The sequence below is a fragment of the Tasmannia lanceolata genome, unplaced genomic scaffold (genome assembly GCF_043159265.1).
Source record: "Tasmannia lanceolata isolate RefF3 unplaced genomic scaffold, GAP_Taslan_0.1 ptg000002l, whole genome shotgun sequence".
Classification (NCBI taxonomy): domain Eukaryota; kingdom Viridiplantae; phylum Streptophyta; class Magnoliopsida; order Canellales; family Winteraceae; genus Tasmannia; species Tasmannia lanceolata.
Genome location: NW_027518679.1, coordinates 46,697,400 through 46,714,213, shown reverse-complemented (window position 1 = coordinate 46,714,213; position 16,814 = coordinate 46,697,400). Strand labels below are relative to the sequence as shown.

Sequence of the window (16,814 nt, the reverse complement as noted above, 5' to 3'; positions counted from 1 at the left end):
TATTTCTTGACATCCTGCTTTCTCAAACCCTCAGGTGTTTGGGTGTCTTTATAACTAATATTTATAATTATTATTCTCTGGATTTGTTAAAATGATTGGATTTTTGGCCTCCTATTCTCAATTATATTGTAATTATATATCCATATGCAGCTACTAATTAGATTGGAGCTTGGTGGTGGTTGTAACTAGATGTCAAGATACAATTTTTTTGTATTTTATGCATTTTGCCTGTTTGTCTGTTCCTTCTATGGGTGGGGATGTTTTAAACGGTTAGCATTGTTAGCCTTGTCTGCCTTGTATTCCATTCATCCAAGGATACGTCTTTGTATATTTCGCAACATTTCGCCCCAGGGAAGTGATATATTCGCCCCCTTTTCTTCCCCAGGCAACCCACTCTAGTGTATTTATGACCAAGGTTTTAAATTTCGGTTTCGGTACCAATTTCAGACCCCACGGACATCCGAAATTTGATATTTCAGTTCGAAATTTCGGACCAAATTTTCGGAAATTCCGAAATTTTGTAACAAATTTTTTTTTTTTTAAATGACATTTTCTCGAAATTTCGGACCGAAATTCCGATAAAGGGCGAAATCTCGGTTTTCGCCAAATTTCGGTTTCGGTCTTCACCAAAATCTGAAATTTCGGCTGAAATTTAAAACCATGTTTATGACTACTCTTTACACTGAAGGGGCCGGCCCAAGAAAGAAAATGGGGCGAATATATCATTTCCCTTCGCCTTACCCTTGGAATTCCCTATATGTAAAAACCTGCCTGTCTTTTGCTTGCATAGATGAAACAGGATCACCGGAACAACATTTGCTTCTTTGAATATGGCCATGAAGCCCCTACTCTGTACTTGTATTGGCATGCATAACACGAAATTATAAAAACCCCCAAAATTCTTGAAGCTGTTTAGGTTTTTGTTGTTAAGTTAAATCCTTCGATGGTTCTACAATCTTCAACCAAACTGCGATTATGGTTCTTTGCATAATTGGCAACAGGTACTTGCACATCTATATGGAACTTAAGCCGAAAGCATCAGTATGTTTCTTGTGTAGTACCCAAATTTTGCAAAATATGAATTGGGTTCTTTTTTATGCAGGAACAGCATAAACAACTGCACCTTTTGATATCAATGTGATATGGCGTGTCTTTATCAATTATTTTGTCTGGAATGCAGCAAGTGCTTGCCATGTGGCAGTATTAAATCACAGAAGTAAATCATTTTGTGTTGCCAGGCAAGGAAGTCTAAACCTTTTTGCCGATACAAAGTTCAAATGCATATTTTGGAGCTCCCTCTGTGACCAACTTCGAGGATTTTGGTGTTTGGTCATATAAAGGGGACTTTTTTTTAACTCCTACGGATCAAGACCGCTGTTTGAATGATCCAAATTGTTCATCTGGTTGGCCGACCTTGAGGAGCCATGTGTGCAAAAATCTCCAACAGATGATCCTAGTCCTCAGGTCGATATGAATGTCCTCTTGTTCAATGTTGTGGAATGCTAGCTTCTCTGTTTCAACCATGTATTTGTAGGACTATATATTGGTTTACTGTCAGCCCCTTAAAGTGTTGGCACACACACATTGGCTGGTGGCACCTTGCACCTTTGCCAATGTGCACTTGGAACATCAAGGTGGGAAGAAGGCCATGGGACCAAGGCTTTGGATTTGGCACTGTGACACTAACCATTATCCAGTGTCATAGGTTTCAGGGCTTCTCTTTTTCAACCATGGGTTTGTAGGACTATATGATGGCTTACCATCTTCCAGTGTCATAGGTTTCAGGGCATGGCCCAGACCATGGTATAGTGCCTTTTGGATGCACACTTGTGTCCTAGTAAAGCAGTTAGTAAGTAGTCAACTGGTAGAGTAGTTGGGGGTAGTAATCTCTTGGTGGATTAGTGGTGAACCCCCACAGTGTATTTGGTTGTCAAGGGAGGGCCAGTATTCCCCTTGTAGAGTAGAGGTGAGAGAGAAAGAGAGATAAGAGCAGGGTTTAAAATTTCGATTTCAGTACCGGTTTCGGTCTTCCCTAAAACTGAAATTTCGACTGAAATTCTGAAATTTTGGACGAAATTTGGTACTCTCGTTCGAAATTCCGGAGACAAATTTCGAAATTACGGCCAAAATTCTTTAACGTTTTTTTTTTAAAATAAAAAAGTCATTTTCTCGAAGTTTCAGACAATGGCGAAATTTCTAATTTCGCCAAATACCGGTTTCGGTCCCCACCGAAAACCGAAATTTCGGATTTCGGTCGAAATTTTAAACCATGGATAAGAGAGATAAATCCTGCAGCCCTACTACCACAAAACTATCCTTTCAAAAGTGTTTTTTGGTGGCAGTTAAAGGGTGCCATCTCAGCAGAGAAGGGGCTGACAAGTAAGAGTCGTGTGTTAGTAGTCCTGCGAGGTTCTGGAGCCTTTTTTGTAACTCCAAGTCACATAACACCACACTTTACTAGTAACCTACTAGTAAAGTCCTTCAAAATGTAAAATAAAATATGCCCTACAAGTCCCTAAATATAGGGAAATAAAATATGCTGATGAGATGATGGATTTTCCCCCAAATTTACAGCTCATTCTCTTGCCTTATCCACTCCCTCAAATTTACAATTTTTGGAACTGTTGTTGCATGAGAGAGCAGCCACATAGGATGAATTAATGGGTGGCTGCTCCCTCATGCAAGAGCTGGTCCCCGAAATGCTTTCTGCATGGTCCCTAGCAAATACCTACTTTTTGTTATCTGTTTCTACGAGCGTGGGAATTTTTAAACATGTTTTGACTTAGGGGTTTGGATTGCAACAGAAACATTTCTGACAAAAAAAATTTCTTTAGAATTTTGGTTCTTTCCACGATTTAGAGGGATATGATATGAATGAATTTCTGGTGCCCGAGCCTCAAGTACAGTGTGAGCCCTTGATATTTGATCCAACAGCAGCCCACTTTTTAGGAGGCTGGGCTGTTGTTGGATCAAATATCAAGGATGGTACTTTCATCGTACCACCTTCACTACATAAAAAAAATTGAGTAAGGTTGGTTCCTTGTTTACTTTTTTTTTTTTTTTGATCGGTAAGCTGGGGTTAGGCGGATCCCGACCAGAGATTCATTAAAATAAATATAAAACAGAGATACTCAGGGACCTGAATCGGCGCCAAGCTAGAAAAGATATATCAAAAAGAATTAAAAGAAAGCTAGAAGAAATAGGAATAATCAACTGAGAAGGAACTCCCATGACTTGTCTACTTCGCTTAGAAATAGGAATAGTCATGGTTCCTTGTCTACTTCGCTTGCAAAAACGTAGTCCTGCTCAGATGTCTCCACAAAATTCTTGCAATCCAAACAGACTACAAAAATCACTGGTTTATCCTTTTTTTTTTCCTCCACAAAGCTATAAATGAGGCCTGATGGATCAAGGGTCTAGGATCATCCGATCAAAGAGCTTTGGTGTCAGATTAATGGATCAGATCACATCCACATGACACAGTCAGCCCCAACAAGTGGTTGTTAGGAGAAAGCCTAATGGCCATTGCTGTGGCAGGTCAGAAATTAAAGTCTGTCACTGTTAACCAACTGGGTGATCAATGCGCAATGACATGTGCCACGTGTACGGTGTGGGCGAAATCTGCGAACATGAACTGTGTAAACTATTTTGGCATTTCATTTGTGTAATTTTGCTGTCCTACAAGCAATAATTCTGTTTCTGAAAGTGAGAGGAAGGAGAGGAGGTTGTGGACGCAACTGTCTTCCTTTGTCATGTGAATTTTCAGGGGCTGAAATGAAACCCAACACACATCAATAGCTTTCATGGGAATTCCTTATCTTGTTAAGGATCTAAACTCACAGAGTCTGGAGTGTACATGTATCTAAACAAAATCTATATTGGTAATGACACCCCTACTACTTTTTCCACTCACCTTCTTCGTCTTTTATCACACCCCAGATAATTAGCGAGGATAATGCTATGTCATATCAGACAGACAGACAGAAGAGGGCCCAGGAAGAAGATGACCCAAGAATCAATTTGGATCACATACCAAGCTAGAATACGAATTAAAGCAAAAAATAACGATAACCCTGTAGTTGATTTTCATCATAACATGTTCAAAGATGAACTAAATCACAAAAATCATGTAATCTCTCTCTCTCTCTCTCTCTCTACAATTTTTGGTTCCTCTAATGCCTGTAAATAGGTGTCCTCATCGAAATCTCCCCCATTTACACTGTAACAATGTGGTTGCACCAATAATTCCGAACGAAGTCAAGCCTCTTTTGAAAGAATTTAAAGATATATTTCCATTAGACCTTCCCTCTGGCCTTCCCCCCATGAGAGACATTCAGCACCAAATTGACTTGCTGCCCCGTGCATCTTTACCCAACCTAGCTCACTATCGGATGAGTCCAGTGGAGCATGAAGAACTACAACGGCAAATCATGGAACTATTGAACAAAGGTTTCATAAGGGAGAGCCTCAGCCCATGTGCCATTCCAGCCCTTTTGGTGCCGAAGAAAAATGGCACTTGGAGAATGTTTGTTGATAGTAGAGCCATCAACAAAATCACCATCAAATACCGCTTTCCGATCCCTCGTCTTGATGATCTCTTGGACCAACTTTTCGGTGCCACCATATTCTCAAAGTTAGACTTAAAGAGTGGATATCATCAAATCCGAATCGAGCCCGGAGATGAATGGAAGACAGCATTCAAGACCAAAGATGGACTATTTGAGTGGCTAGTCATGCCATTTGGATTGTCTAATGCACCTTCCACCTTCATGAGGTTCATGACACAGGTTCTAAAGCCGTATCTTGGACGTTTTGTGGTTGTTTATTTTGATGATATTTTAATTTTTAGTAGGACTACTAATGAGCACTTGCAGCACCTTCAAGATGTGTTACGCTTGCTAAGGCAAGCACGCTTATTTGCAGCCCCTGAAAAGTGTTACTTCATGGTGCCACAAATCCTATTCCTTGGATTTAACATTTCAAGAGAAGGGATTTCAGTTGATGATGCCAAGATCAAGGTGATCCAAGAATGGCCAACCCCAATAAACGTGCATGAAGTTCGAAGTTTTCATGGCCTAGCTTCCTTCTACCGACGATTCATTGCACACTTCAGTTCTATTGCTGCCCCACTCACTTCTTGTATGAAGAAAGGTGTTTTTGAGTGGACCATTGAAGCCCAAAGAAGCTTTGAACAACTCAAGGAAAAGTTATGTACAGCCCCGGTCCTTGCGCTTCCCAACTTCGATCTCATTTTTTAGGTTCATTGTGATGCATCCGGAACCGGCATAGGAGGAGTTCTAAGCCAAGGAGGACGTCCCATTGCATTCTTCAGTGAGAAGTTGAATGGTGCCAAACTCAAATATAGTACCTATGATTTGGAGTTTTATGCCTTGTTTCTCACACTTGAGCATTGGAGGCAATACCTAATCCATAGAGAATTTATTTTGTACACTGACCATGAAGCATTGAAGTACATTTCAGGTCAACAAAAGCTAAATTCTCGGCGTGCAAAATGGGCGGAATATCTTCAAGATTTCACCTTCAACATCAAGCACAAGGCGGGTGTACAAAATCAGGTTGCCAATGCTCTCAGCCGAAAGAAAAGCTTGCTCAATACCATGCTCACTACTGTGCTCGGCTTTGACTCATTCCAACAGCTATACATGGAGGATGAATACTTCTCCAAACTTATATCATATGCTCAAGATGAGAAGCTTGCTGATTTCACCTTATGTGATGGTTTTCTCTTCAAAGGAAATCGCTTATGTGTACCGGATTGCTCTCTTCGGCAAAAGGTGATTGGTGAGATACATAATGAAGGTCATTTCGGTCGTGACAAAACTCTCCAACTTGTTTCAGCAAAGTACTTTTGGCCACATCAGAAACGGGATGTACATCGTTATGTTATGAGATGCCGAAATTGCCAAATTGGTAAGGGACAAACTACAAATGCCGGTCTCTATTTGCCTTTGCCTATACCACATGCACCATGGGAGGATATATCCATGGATTTTGTCCTTGGATTGCCACGGACACACCGAGGAATGGATTCCATATTTGTGGTCGTTGATAGATTTTCCAAAATGGCACATTTCATACCTTGCCGAAAGACTATGGATGCCTCACGCATTGCTAGCTTATTTTTCAAAGAAATCTTCGGAATGCATGGAGTACCAAATACCATCACTTCAGACCGAGACACGAAGTTCCTTAGTCACTTTTGGCGTCAATTATGGAAGAGTATTGGAACCACACTGCAGTATAGCACTGTGTTCCACCCTCAAACTGATGGGCAAACCGAAGTTGTAAACCGATCATTGAGAAATTTGTTGAGAACCTTGATTGATGACAATCCCCGTTCTCGGGTCACCCTGACCCGGCCCGACCCGACCCTAAGTTTTCTATTATAGAATTTAACCATTTGTGCATGTTTCCTTTGCTAATGTTTTCTATTATCTTGGATTGATGTTTCTTTAGATTATTATTATTAATTGTCTCTGCTGCCCGTCATGTTGTTGAATTCATATTGTCTTATTTTGTTCCATTTCTCTGTTTATTGATCATTTTGTTCTATATGATATGTGGTTGCTTTATTTTTGGCACTCTTAACAAGTATTTGCACTCGAGTCAATCAGGGCCAGCCCGGCCCTGCCCAATCAGGGCCAATCAGGGCGGGCAATGGGTTGAGGTTTTTCGGCCCTGACTCAGGGTCAGGGAGGGTCAGGGCCGAGATAATGCGATCTAGGGTTGTGCTAGGGTTTTGAAAAACCCGACCCAACCCGACCCTGTTGCAGCCCTACCTGTCGAACTATATGAAAACAAAAATAAAAATAAAAATAATTAAGCTCCTTTTTAGTAATGGCACCCCATATAAGCTTCAAAATTTTATTCCCAATTTTGATCAAGACACCCATCTAAGAATAGGGTTTCCTACATTAGGACTGGGTATTACAGTTACACGGGCCCGGGTTTGTGGCGTGACGTTGTGTGATGCGTCGGATTGCGTTGTGTTTATGTATATGATACTCTGGTTGCTTTCGGAGTGCCCTAGAGGCATGGGCTGTATACCTTAGTATCTAGAGATATTCGATATGTGGGTAGCTTTGGGAGTGCCCTGGAGGCATGGGCGGTATAACCCAGTATCTGGGCGTGCCCTAGAGGCATGGTGGTATACCTGGCACGTGGGTTGCTTTGGGCATGCCCTAGAGGCTTGGGCGGTATGCCCTACGTATTGAGTATTGAGGATTGCGAGTCCTTAACTTAAGAACCCAGATGGTGTTGTGCTTCACCATTCATTATTGTGTTGCTTGCTCGTTTCGAGGATGCAAGGGTCTCTGTATCGGTCTTGTTGGTTAATAAGATGGGTGTGAGATGATTTTTGGGGCTGTTTGGATACGAGGATTTTAGAATCCAGGTTTTTAGTTTGAAATCAGTGTAAAAGAGGGTTCATGATCAGGCTGCTTTGTGCTGTCTTGGCAGCGTTTCTTGGATTTTAAGCAAGAAAATCAGGTTTTAAAAATCTCTCCTGCAGCCTGAGATTTCTAAAACCTGGAAAATGGGAGGATCTTCTACTCTCTTGCTGATGGAAAGAAGGGAGAGAAGTAAAAAATGAGTAAAAAACGACGGCTGGTCCGTCTTTTCTCTTGTCTCTAACCCTCTTTTACACTGTTTTCAAACTAAAAACCTGGATTCTAAAATCCGCGTATCCAAACGATGATATTGCTTGATATTGTAGCCTTGCACATCTTTGGGTCTTGTTTGCTGGTGTGTGGTACTGTCACGTGCCTGGACACAGGCGCAGTTCGGGGTTGACATTTATACCTCGAACACTGATGAATAGTATACCTTTTCCACTAAAGGGATTTTATCTTCTCATTTTCATTAGCTACTTTCTAAATTATTGCTTCTATGAATGGTCTATGGGAAAGTATGTTTGTAAGAGTATTTGAGCCATTGTAAGGTATAAGGAATCGTGCTTTGGTACTTAAAATTTCTACTGTGGTAAATGTAATCAACAATTGCCATAATCAAATATGTTATCACTTTATTCATTTTTCCCCTTCACCTTGTGCTATGTTATAGACATATTTCTCATGTCACTCCAAAAAAGTATGCAATTTGGTACGAAACATATACGACATTTAGACAACTTAGTAAACACAGTCTTATAAACATTGTTCCTTATTACAACCAGTAATAATAATATGATAAATCTCTTATACATTCTGAAAAATATTAAAAACAAGGTATTTTTGACCCTATAACATATTATATCCAACAATAATAAGTTGATCAATCTCTTTCTAAAACACATCCAAACCATAAGGATATCTTAATAAACCACATCTATTATTAAAGGGGAATGGGATCAACAAACAACAAGGTGATACGTTCTTTGGTCGCGCCGCCGGGAAAGGTGTATCCATCGTCATATTTGTATAGTTCTTCCATCACACGTGTGAGATTGACGATTCGCATAAGGAGAGTAAGGGAGACAGGTTGTTCAATGCATGCTTGATTTATGTCTTTCCAGGCAATCATAATCATTTCTTCAAACTTATCGCACACCTGCTGCTCTGAGGCCCCATGCTCCTTCATATAACATTGGATAGTCGATGCAACATGACCTCGTTCTTCTTCAAACTTCAAATGCCATAGAAACAAAAAATAATAATGTTAAAGTTGATATAAAAATACTTAGATATTTTATCTTTTTATCTCACGTATCTTAAATAGTTGATGCTTGTGCTATGTTGTTGAGTTTTTTTGGGGTACAAAAGTTGTCTTTAATCCATAACTTAACGGTTGTCATATAAAAAAACTTCTAAGTGAGAAATAGGTTAAACCCTTTCGCTATGTAAGATCAGTTTTTAAGTTGCAAAGAAGGTAATTTCTTAAGAAATACGTGGTACATGGGTGGTGTAAGTGGTTCATTTTATGAAGACTAGAAAATAAGAAATTTTTTTGGAGAATTTCTTCTCCTATTTTTGAGTGTTTTATCATTTTTATGAATGGGAAAGTAAGAGAAATAATTTTCTAAAGAATAACAATAAGTGGGCCCCAAGGGAGGATGCTTTCCCTTCAATAATGGGACACATGAATAACATGATTGTTTCCATATTGCTTCATATTTTCACATCCACTTGGAATATTTCATTTTCTCAATGGTATCCTTTTTTGTCTCTATATTTTCACATAAACCAATAACCTACCTTGCCTCCCACGATGTCGTCTCGGAGTCGGCAAACTAGTGCTGCATCCATAACAACCTTAGGTCTTCTGCTTGTCCAATCAAATGCCTCCTTTGTTGCAATTTCACCCATACCAACAAAACTAAGGATAGTGCACAGAGGATAACCGCAACTGATCAAAGAGATGCTTAAATGCTCATTTAATAGAGGTACGTATCCCTTGATGTACCATTCGGATTCAGTCAAATATGCCCTCGTTAAACCTTTAATCTGCGATAAAATGAAGTCGATCATTCAACCGTAATATCAGAAAATAAATATTATCATAAACATGGAAAGACAAGGTTTTCTTCCTCTAATAACATTAGTATATATTCATAAGATTTCTAAAGCTTTATGCCGATTCAGTGGTCTTACTCCTCCTTTTAAGTATGGTATACGATAGGAGTTTCCTTCGGCTGCAAGTTCCTCTTCTATTTCGTTGACGACATCAATAAGTGCAAGATAACACACTTCCATGTATTTGGGAATGTGATGTATGGCCTCAACATCCCACCTAATCAAATCAAGTAGCCATTAACATTCGTGGTTCTTGATGAATTGATGACTTCCACATCGAATTAAGAAGAGATCTTTAACAAAAGCTATAGAAATTAAAGATAAATGTAAATCAAGTACCTATCAATTGCATCGGTGAATAATCGTTGTTCTTCAATGGTACCGTACACGTCATAAAAGTCATCAATAGTTGATATCAGTGATAAAATTTTTGAACTCCACATTCTAGATCGAGTGTATTGCGGTTCAAAATACACTGCATTCACCCAAAAAAGGTATAATTCTGCTAATCGATCCCTAGCAAAAGGCATGGTTCCTATAAGATCCATGTCCTTCCACCACCTGTAGGAGATATAAATGTAGTCCGTGTTAGTTAGAGAGCTCAAATGTTTATGGTTATGGGGGAATAAGGAGGGGGTGTATAATTTCTTCAGGAATAAGAAGGGTCATGTCTAATTTCTTCTTATAGGCCCGGCATTTATGATGCACAAATATAATGCAATTCTTATTTTTATTTGTAATCAAGTAGAATTAAAAATGTTCAATGACATAACTGGTCTTTCCCCATTGTATCTAGCATAGATTATATGCCGAGGATGATGAAAATCTCATTTATTTTTTATAAAGCGCCAGAAGCCTTGATTGGTTCACTATAGCACATTAGTCATAATTTTAATAATTCTATAGGATATAATCTTCACGCAATAAAACAAACTTACTCAGTAAGATCTTTTAACTCTCTTTGGTGCAATGATTGTAAGAGATTGAAATTCAACTTTGCAAACTCTAGCAGCACATCATTTCGCGCCTCGTGCTGCTGGTATATTGAGATGTAATGCCTATGCTCTAGCCTTGGTAATCTCTTCCACAAGGGAATCTCTAAGGCATGCTCTACCTGTGTTGCAAGATTAGAATCGAGATGGCTTATACCAGACATAAGGTGTTTCCGCGTAAATGTAATGGCCTCATCTAATACATCCTCTCCTTGTGTGCTGAGATTTGCTGCTTCAAACAAGCTTAATAGGCCCCTCATATCACTAATCAACGCGGTATTGAAGTTCCCCTGCTCGTCTTTAAACTTGCTAAATACATCTGTTTCAAAACTCACGAATTCATAGTTATAAAGAATGTGAATGTGAACGAGTTAGAGTAGCACAAGTTCTGGCAGTGAAGAATAGAAATGAAAAAGGATTTACCAGAAGACACATTGAACCCATGTTGTCTTAGTAGTCGAAATTGGAGAGAAACAACAAATAGATCATCATCAGCAACATATGTATGGGATTCAAATATTTGATGCAATGCCTCGTTAATCTCCTTTTCAAAGTGATATGCCACTCCAAGACGTTGAAGCAGGTCAATCAATTCTATTTCTTGTTGTGACCCCTGGGCACTGCTTAGCATTCTTTTCACTTCTTCCTTCAATTCTTCAATCCGCTTAGTCCATCCATCCAACTTCTGCATGGTACCATTCAGAAACAAAATATACATTAGCTACTATTACAACGAAGTACGCTATAATTCAAAATAAATGAGCTCTCTTCTATTACCATTTGATCACGGGAGTAGGCAAGGAAGTGATCGCCCCAAATGCTTGGAGGAAACGCTGCTGATTTGCGATTGATTTGTGGGTTTCCATTTTCGATTGGTTTGCAGTTGGAGCCAAAAGAGGAGGTTGCAGTTGTAAGGGCCATAGGAATATGTAAAGGGAGAAATCAAACAAAGGAAGTTAAGGGTGGTATTGTGTTTTGTGATGAAGGTGTCACATGAATCGGTGTTTATAGACAGCAGCAAATGGAGAATTGCTATAACTAAGAATCCAATGACGAAATAAAGAAATATAATAATGATGTCGATGAAACAAATTGCTAGAAAACGAGAGGTTGTATGTGTGTGTTGATAGGGGGGCTGGTTGGGTGTCACTTTCTACTTTGTATCCTCGTACACTCATAGAATTGGACTGACTTCATTCCAAGTAGAAAAAACCTAACAAATGTATGGAAAAAATGTGACTATCATGTGCATTAACCATTGATCAGTAAGTATAACATTCACTAAGGGTATGTTCCAGTGAGGGTAAATATAAGAGGGTAACCTATTTTGGGGTAAACTAATTCTGAGTAACCTGCTTAATTACCTTACATTGGTTAACCGGCCTTCGAATTAATTTATGCTGTTACAATGTGTAGGGTAAAACTAAGGACGTATTTAACTTTCCATGTCCCAATGACTAGAATTATCTTGTTAAATCAGAGTTTGATCTATGTTGGATACCACCAAATGAGCGGTTTAGATCAACAGTTTCATAGGAATATTTACTGTATCTGCACACCACTCTTATTCTTGTTATCTCATTTTGGGAACATATATTGGGTTCCCACCCATAAAAATGATTTATTCGCCTCACTCTTTTACTCAGGACAGCCCCATCATCTCTAAGTCCAAACTAAAAAAAAATTAAATATGTCACATCCCAAATGATGTAAAAAAAAAAGTTACACATGCTAGTTGTAATCACCGTACCGAAGTAGCTTTCTCACGTCAGAGAGAGAGAGAGAGAGATCTCTGACTTTTCACGTTGCGTCTGGCTTTCCGTCTCCATCTGATAAAAAGCTGCCTCACAAGCCACAACTCCACAACTGGATGTGGACCCCGATCCGAGAGAGGCGGGGGGACGTGCCCCCAGACAAGTCTCAGGATCATCCACGTGAATGAGAGCTCCACCAAGGAACTTTCGGCAGAGTGCCCCTCACAGCATGAGTGGCGATGTAAAATAAGATACATCTCGACTTAGGGGACTAGCCCGGATTCGAGGCGTACCTTAAACAAAGAAAGAGTCGCCATCCAAGGAAGTGGGCCCTGGATCCCATGCTGTGCTCTGTCGCAACAGATAAACAGAGATACAAAAGGTCCGTGCCTGATGACGAATGGGGAAGGGGTTAGGCGCCCCCAATTCGCCCAAGTGCAAGCACCTGGTCTCTTATGCCATTTATTATTAACTTTGAAGAGTTTTGGGCAAAAATCATGTGAAATGGGAACAATCATCCCCGAGAAAACGTCTATCTAAGCATGCATGACCCGGGGATGGGCAAAGAAAATGAACATCCAAATCCTAACTCATCGCATCTAATCCTAACTCATCACATCTAAGAAAGCAATAAACAATCGCATGCATAGCTACATCTAAGCAGATAATGATAGATATAATGAGATAAGGAAAGCAAATATCTAAGTTTAGACAGATAATCAAGCTAAGATGAATGGATAAATGCTATAGCTAAGCAATCAAAGCAGTAAAGTAAACACACTAGCATGTGAGCCTATGCAAGAGATAAGACTAAGAAAATGGCAATCGCTCGCACGCTAGAAGAACAAACAAACTAGAATGCATGAGAAATCTAAGATAAGTACACAGCAAGTTAAAAGGTGTAAGAAAAGAAAGAAATCGGAAAATCAACGGCATGTGAGAACCAAAAATGCCAGGGGAAAGAAGATGGAACACACGATAGGCTCAGAGGGCGATTCAAAAGGAATCAAGCCCAACGATCCTAATCTGCTGAAGATCGGACAAGTCTCGCGATCGTCATGACCTATCGTTGGGCTCAGCGAGGACAATCCCTGTAAAGGGACCACGCTACGTCATCGCCCGTCCCAAAACCCGATAAAACGTCAGAAAACCGATGGAAACCGAAAAATCACTATGAAAACCGGAAATGGAATGAAAAGAGGGCTCCGAGTGACCTGGCAATCACCATCCTTGCCCATTTTTGTTTTTGTTTTGAAATGTTTGATAATATTTATTAAAAAGGTTTGACTGAACTTGGGTGGACCCAAGCTACCTACGTACCCTGCGGAGAGGGATCAAGCCAACGTAGTTCGGACGAAAATGTGAGAAATATTTGTAAAATGGTGTAAAAAAAGGTGATGAAAAAAAGGGTGACTGGACTCAGGATGCCAGCTGCACGCCTGAGCTGCCTACGTACCCTGTAGAAAGGGATCAAGCCAACGTAGTTCGAAACAGCTTTTTCGAAAAATGCTTTTGAGTGTTTTTTTGATGTTTTTTTTTGGATTTTTGTTATTTGATTTTTATGTATTTTTTTTATCCCTTTTGATTGAAAGGGGGTTTTGGCTCAAGAGGTTGCCGTCCGTCATCGCCTAAACCCGACGACTGTTCCCAAAATCGATGGGGATCCCGAAATGCAAGGAGAATCCCAAGGAACGCGAGGAGAGTGAACCCGAAGAAGGAGGAACTCCGAACCCTGTAAGAAGCGAAAGTCCTAAAGAAAAAGGAATCCCTAAACCCCATGAAGAATCCTAGTACAAGGAGGACAAGAAGGGTGAAGGGGGTTTGGCTCAAGAGACACCCCGTCATCACCTGAACCCGAGAGGAAAGTTTCCAAAACCAAAGGACATATCAAACGCGGGTAATGATCCTGAACTTTCGGATCAGGAAACTATCACAAACTTTTAATTCAGCTTATGAAACCCACATCCCAATACCATGAGACACCCACATAGAAATAAAGCACAGCAATGAGAAGTTGTCCTAATACCCAAAAAGGAAACTATGACAAATCAATTAAAATAGAATGGGCAAGCCAATTTTGTGAATAAAATTTGGTGAAAGCCATGTCAATAGCAGAGAACATCCACTAGCTTTACTCATCAGACCTAACGTTGAATATATGAATTACATAGTGCGGATTTGAAGTTGCCCTCAGAAATTGATTTTGAATGAATGATCAGTGAAGCTCTGTTGTGATCAAGACGGAGCAATGCAAGTATCAGTTCCCCAGTACCACCTAATAGCAGTGCTTGTATTTAAGAAAAGATAATCGAGCAGACCCTCAAACCAAATTTATGCCATCTAAAAAAAATCACAGCATTTGGGGCAAGGAAAATAGAGTGCAAGGAAAGTATAGAGGATCTTTTCTATCACTTACAGACACACTATCCATGATCCAATCCTGGGAAAATTTGTATCAATTAGTGAATACTGTGGGTCAATAAAATTTTGGGGTTTCTTCAAATTCAGGGCTCGGTTCTTCAAAAATTTCTGGACTCAGCTTTCGGGAATTTATTCGATTTTGAAAATTGGGTCAGGTCAAAATGGGGTGTCTACAGATGCCCCTCTTTGGCAGAGGGTGCTCGTCACACGAATGTCAAAGCCAAAAGGACAACGCATTTTGACCTGCTCCGGAAATTGGTTTAAAGAAGGAAAGAATTAACGAAAATGATTTTGCAAAGGTTGAATTCTTAAAGGGGTCAGATGCCTCAAGGGTCTTACTCCGAGTGGATGCCTCAAGGGACTTTCACATAAGGGATGCCTCAGGGGTCTTACACGGATGGGATGCCTCAGGGGTCTTACACATATGGGATGCCTCAGGGGTCTTACACAGAAGGGATGCCTCAGGGGTCTTACATAGAAGGGATGCCTCAGGGGTCTTACACAGATGGGATGCCTCAGGGGTCTTACACGGATAGGATGCCTCAGGGGTCTTACACAGAAGGGATGCCTCAGGGGTCTTACTCAGATTGGATGCCTCAGGGGTCTTACTCGGATTGGATGCCTCAGGGGTCTTACTCGGATTGGATGCCTCAGGGGTCTTACACAGAAGGGATGCCTCGAGGGTCTTACACAGATGGGATGCCTCAGGGGTCTTAGTCGGATTGGACGCCTCAGGGGTCTTACTCGGATTGGATGCCTCCGGGGTCTCACTCAGATTGGGATGCCTCAGGGGTCTTACACGGAAGGAATACTAAGAATGGCAGAATGCCGCAGAAGGCGAGGTGCTGTGGAAGGAGGAAGCTGTGTAGAAACTGACGTGGATGTCGTGTAGAAACGGGCTTTGATGCCGTGCAGAAACCGGCTTGGATGCTGTGTAGAAACGGGCTTTGGATTTTGATTGAATGACAATTTGGACTTTGATCAATCAGGCGGAACATACACGCTCTGCAAATGGGATTAGAACAATCAGGCGGAACCTACACGCACTAATTAAAGAGAGGATTTGTTAGATGGAACCTTCACGTGCTAACAAACAGGAGATTTGTTAGACGGAACCTTCACGTACTAACTGTAGACACCCCATTTTGACCGTGCCCTGCACCTCCATGTTCTGTGCTTAACTCCTTCAAATCAGTGTATTAAAACCCCAAATTGCAGCCTAGGCTGGCTCAGGGTCCCACCAAGGTCCCTGTGAAATTTCGTTACGATCCGAGCCCGTTTGCCTAGCGAACGAGTTAAGACGGTGTCGTGGTGCAAGTTCAGAAGGGTGGCGATTTAGCCAGAAAAGGGGGTTGTGCTGGAATCTGAAAAACCAGTTCAAATTGTCCGTAATGGGTTGTCCGTGGAGATTATAAGGGGTTTAATGATTAGTGTGTAACAAAATTGGTTAGGGGGGAATCTTTGGAAGCTTCCTAGATATTTTTAGGGTTTTAATCATGGCCATCCAATGCAACAGGTGAAATGAAGGCCTAGGATTTGTGCAGAAAAAGAAAAAAATATCTGTCCCCTGTTTTCTATTTGCCCGCCCCTGCTAACATGAAAAATCATTGAAACTCACTTGAGGGGGGCTGTCTTGGAAGAAAAGGGGGCAAAAATATTATTGTCCATATAAAGAGAAAAACCGAGTTAGGGTTTAAGGGGAGATCTCATTTTGCAGCCGCACAAGAGAGAAATCCGGCCCACCTCCGGTCATCTCCCCCATCGAAGCCATCCATCAACCTACTCCGGCCAGCCGCCCTCGCCTCCATCTCCTTCTCCACCGGAGCCTCTCCACCCCATCTTCTCCGAGCACCCTTCTCGCCACCAGCCACCAGGCTCCTTGCCGGCGGCCGCATCCTCCCTCTTCCCCCACCACCACCACCAGGTTATCTTCTCCACCACAACCCTTATCAGTTTCTTCAAACCCATTTAATTAGATCCCCTTCTTCTCCGGTCGGATTCTCACCGGAATCCGACCATCCACGATTAACCCCAGCCGGCATCCCCCATTAAACCCCCTCTCAGCCACCATCGAGATCTCCACCCCTAGCAGCCCCCATTTCCTCTTCTCTGCAAAA

General features: G+C 41.0%; 2 protein-coding genes across 4 annotated transcripts in view; one reads left to right on the top strand and one right to left on the bottom strand.

Moving 5' to 3' along the window:
* The window catches only part of LOC143875902 (protein FAR-RED IMPAIRED RESPONSE 1-like), a 38,020-nt gene extending 36,666 nt beyond the window's left edge, over positions 1-1,354 (top strand). For 2 of the 3 annotated variants that reach the window (XM_077377500.1, XM_077377496.1), the window contains exon 6: positions 1,103-1,354. The gene's annotated coding sequence lies outside the window, so the exon portion shown is untranslated. The remainder of the gene's footprint in view (positions 1-1,102) is intronic. The other variant, XM_077377508.1, reaches the window with a different exon arrangement.
* A 6,670-nt stretch (positions 1,355-8,024) lies between these two features.
* On the bottom strand, positions 8,025-11,526 carry LOC143885624 ((-)-germacrene D synthase-like). Its single transcript, XM_077389819.1, has 7 exons — positions 11,300-11,526; positions 10,946-11,207; positions 10,469-10,841; positions 9,870-10,091; positions 9,609-9,747; positions 9,213-9,461; positions 8,025-8,643 (listed from the first exon to the last, which is right to left on the bottom strand). The coding sequence occupies exons 1-7, from the start codon at positions 11,441-11,443 to the stop codon at positions 8,353-8,355; spliced, it is 1,680 nt and encodes a 559-aa protein (XP_077245934.1). The 5' UTR covers positions 11,444-11,526; the 3' UTR covers positions 8,025-8,352.
* Between the last annotated feature and the right edge of the window lie 5,288 nt (positions 11,527-16,814).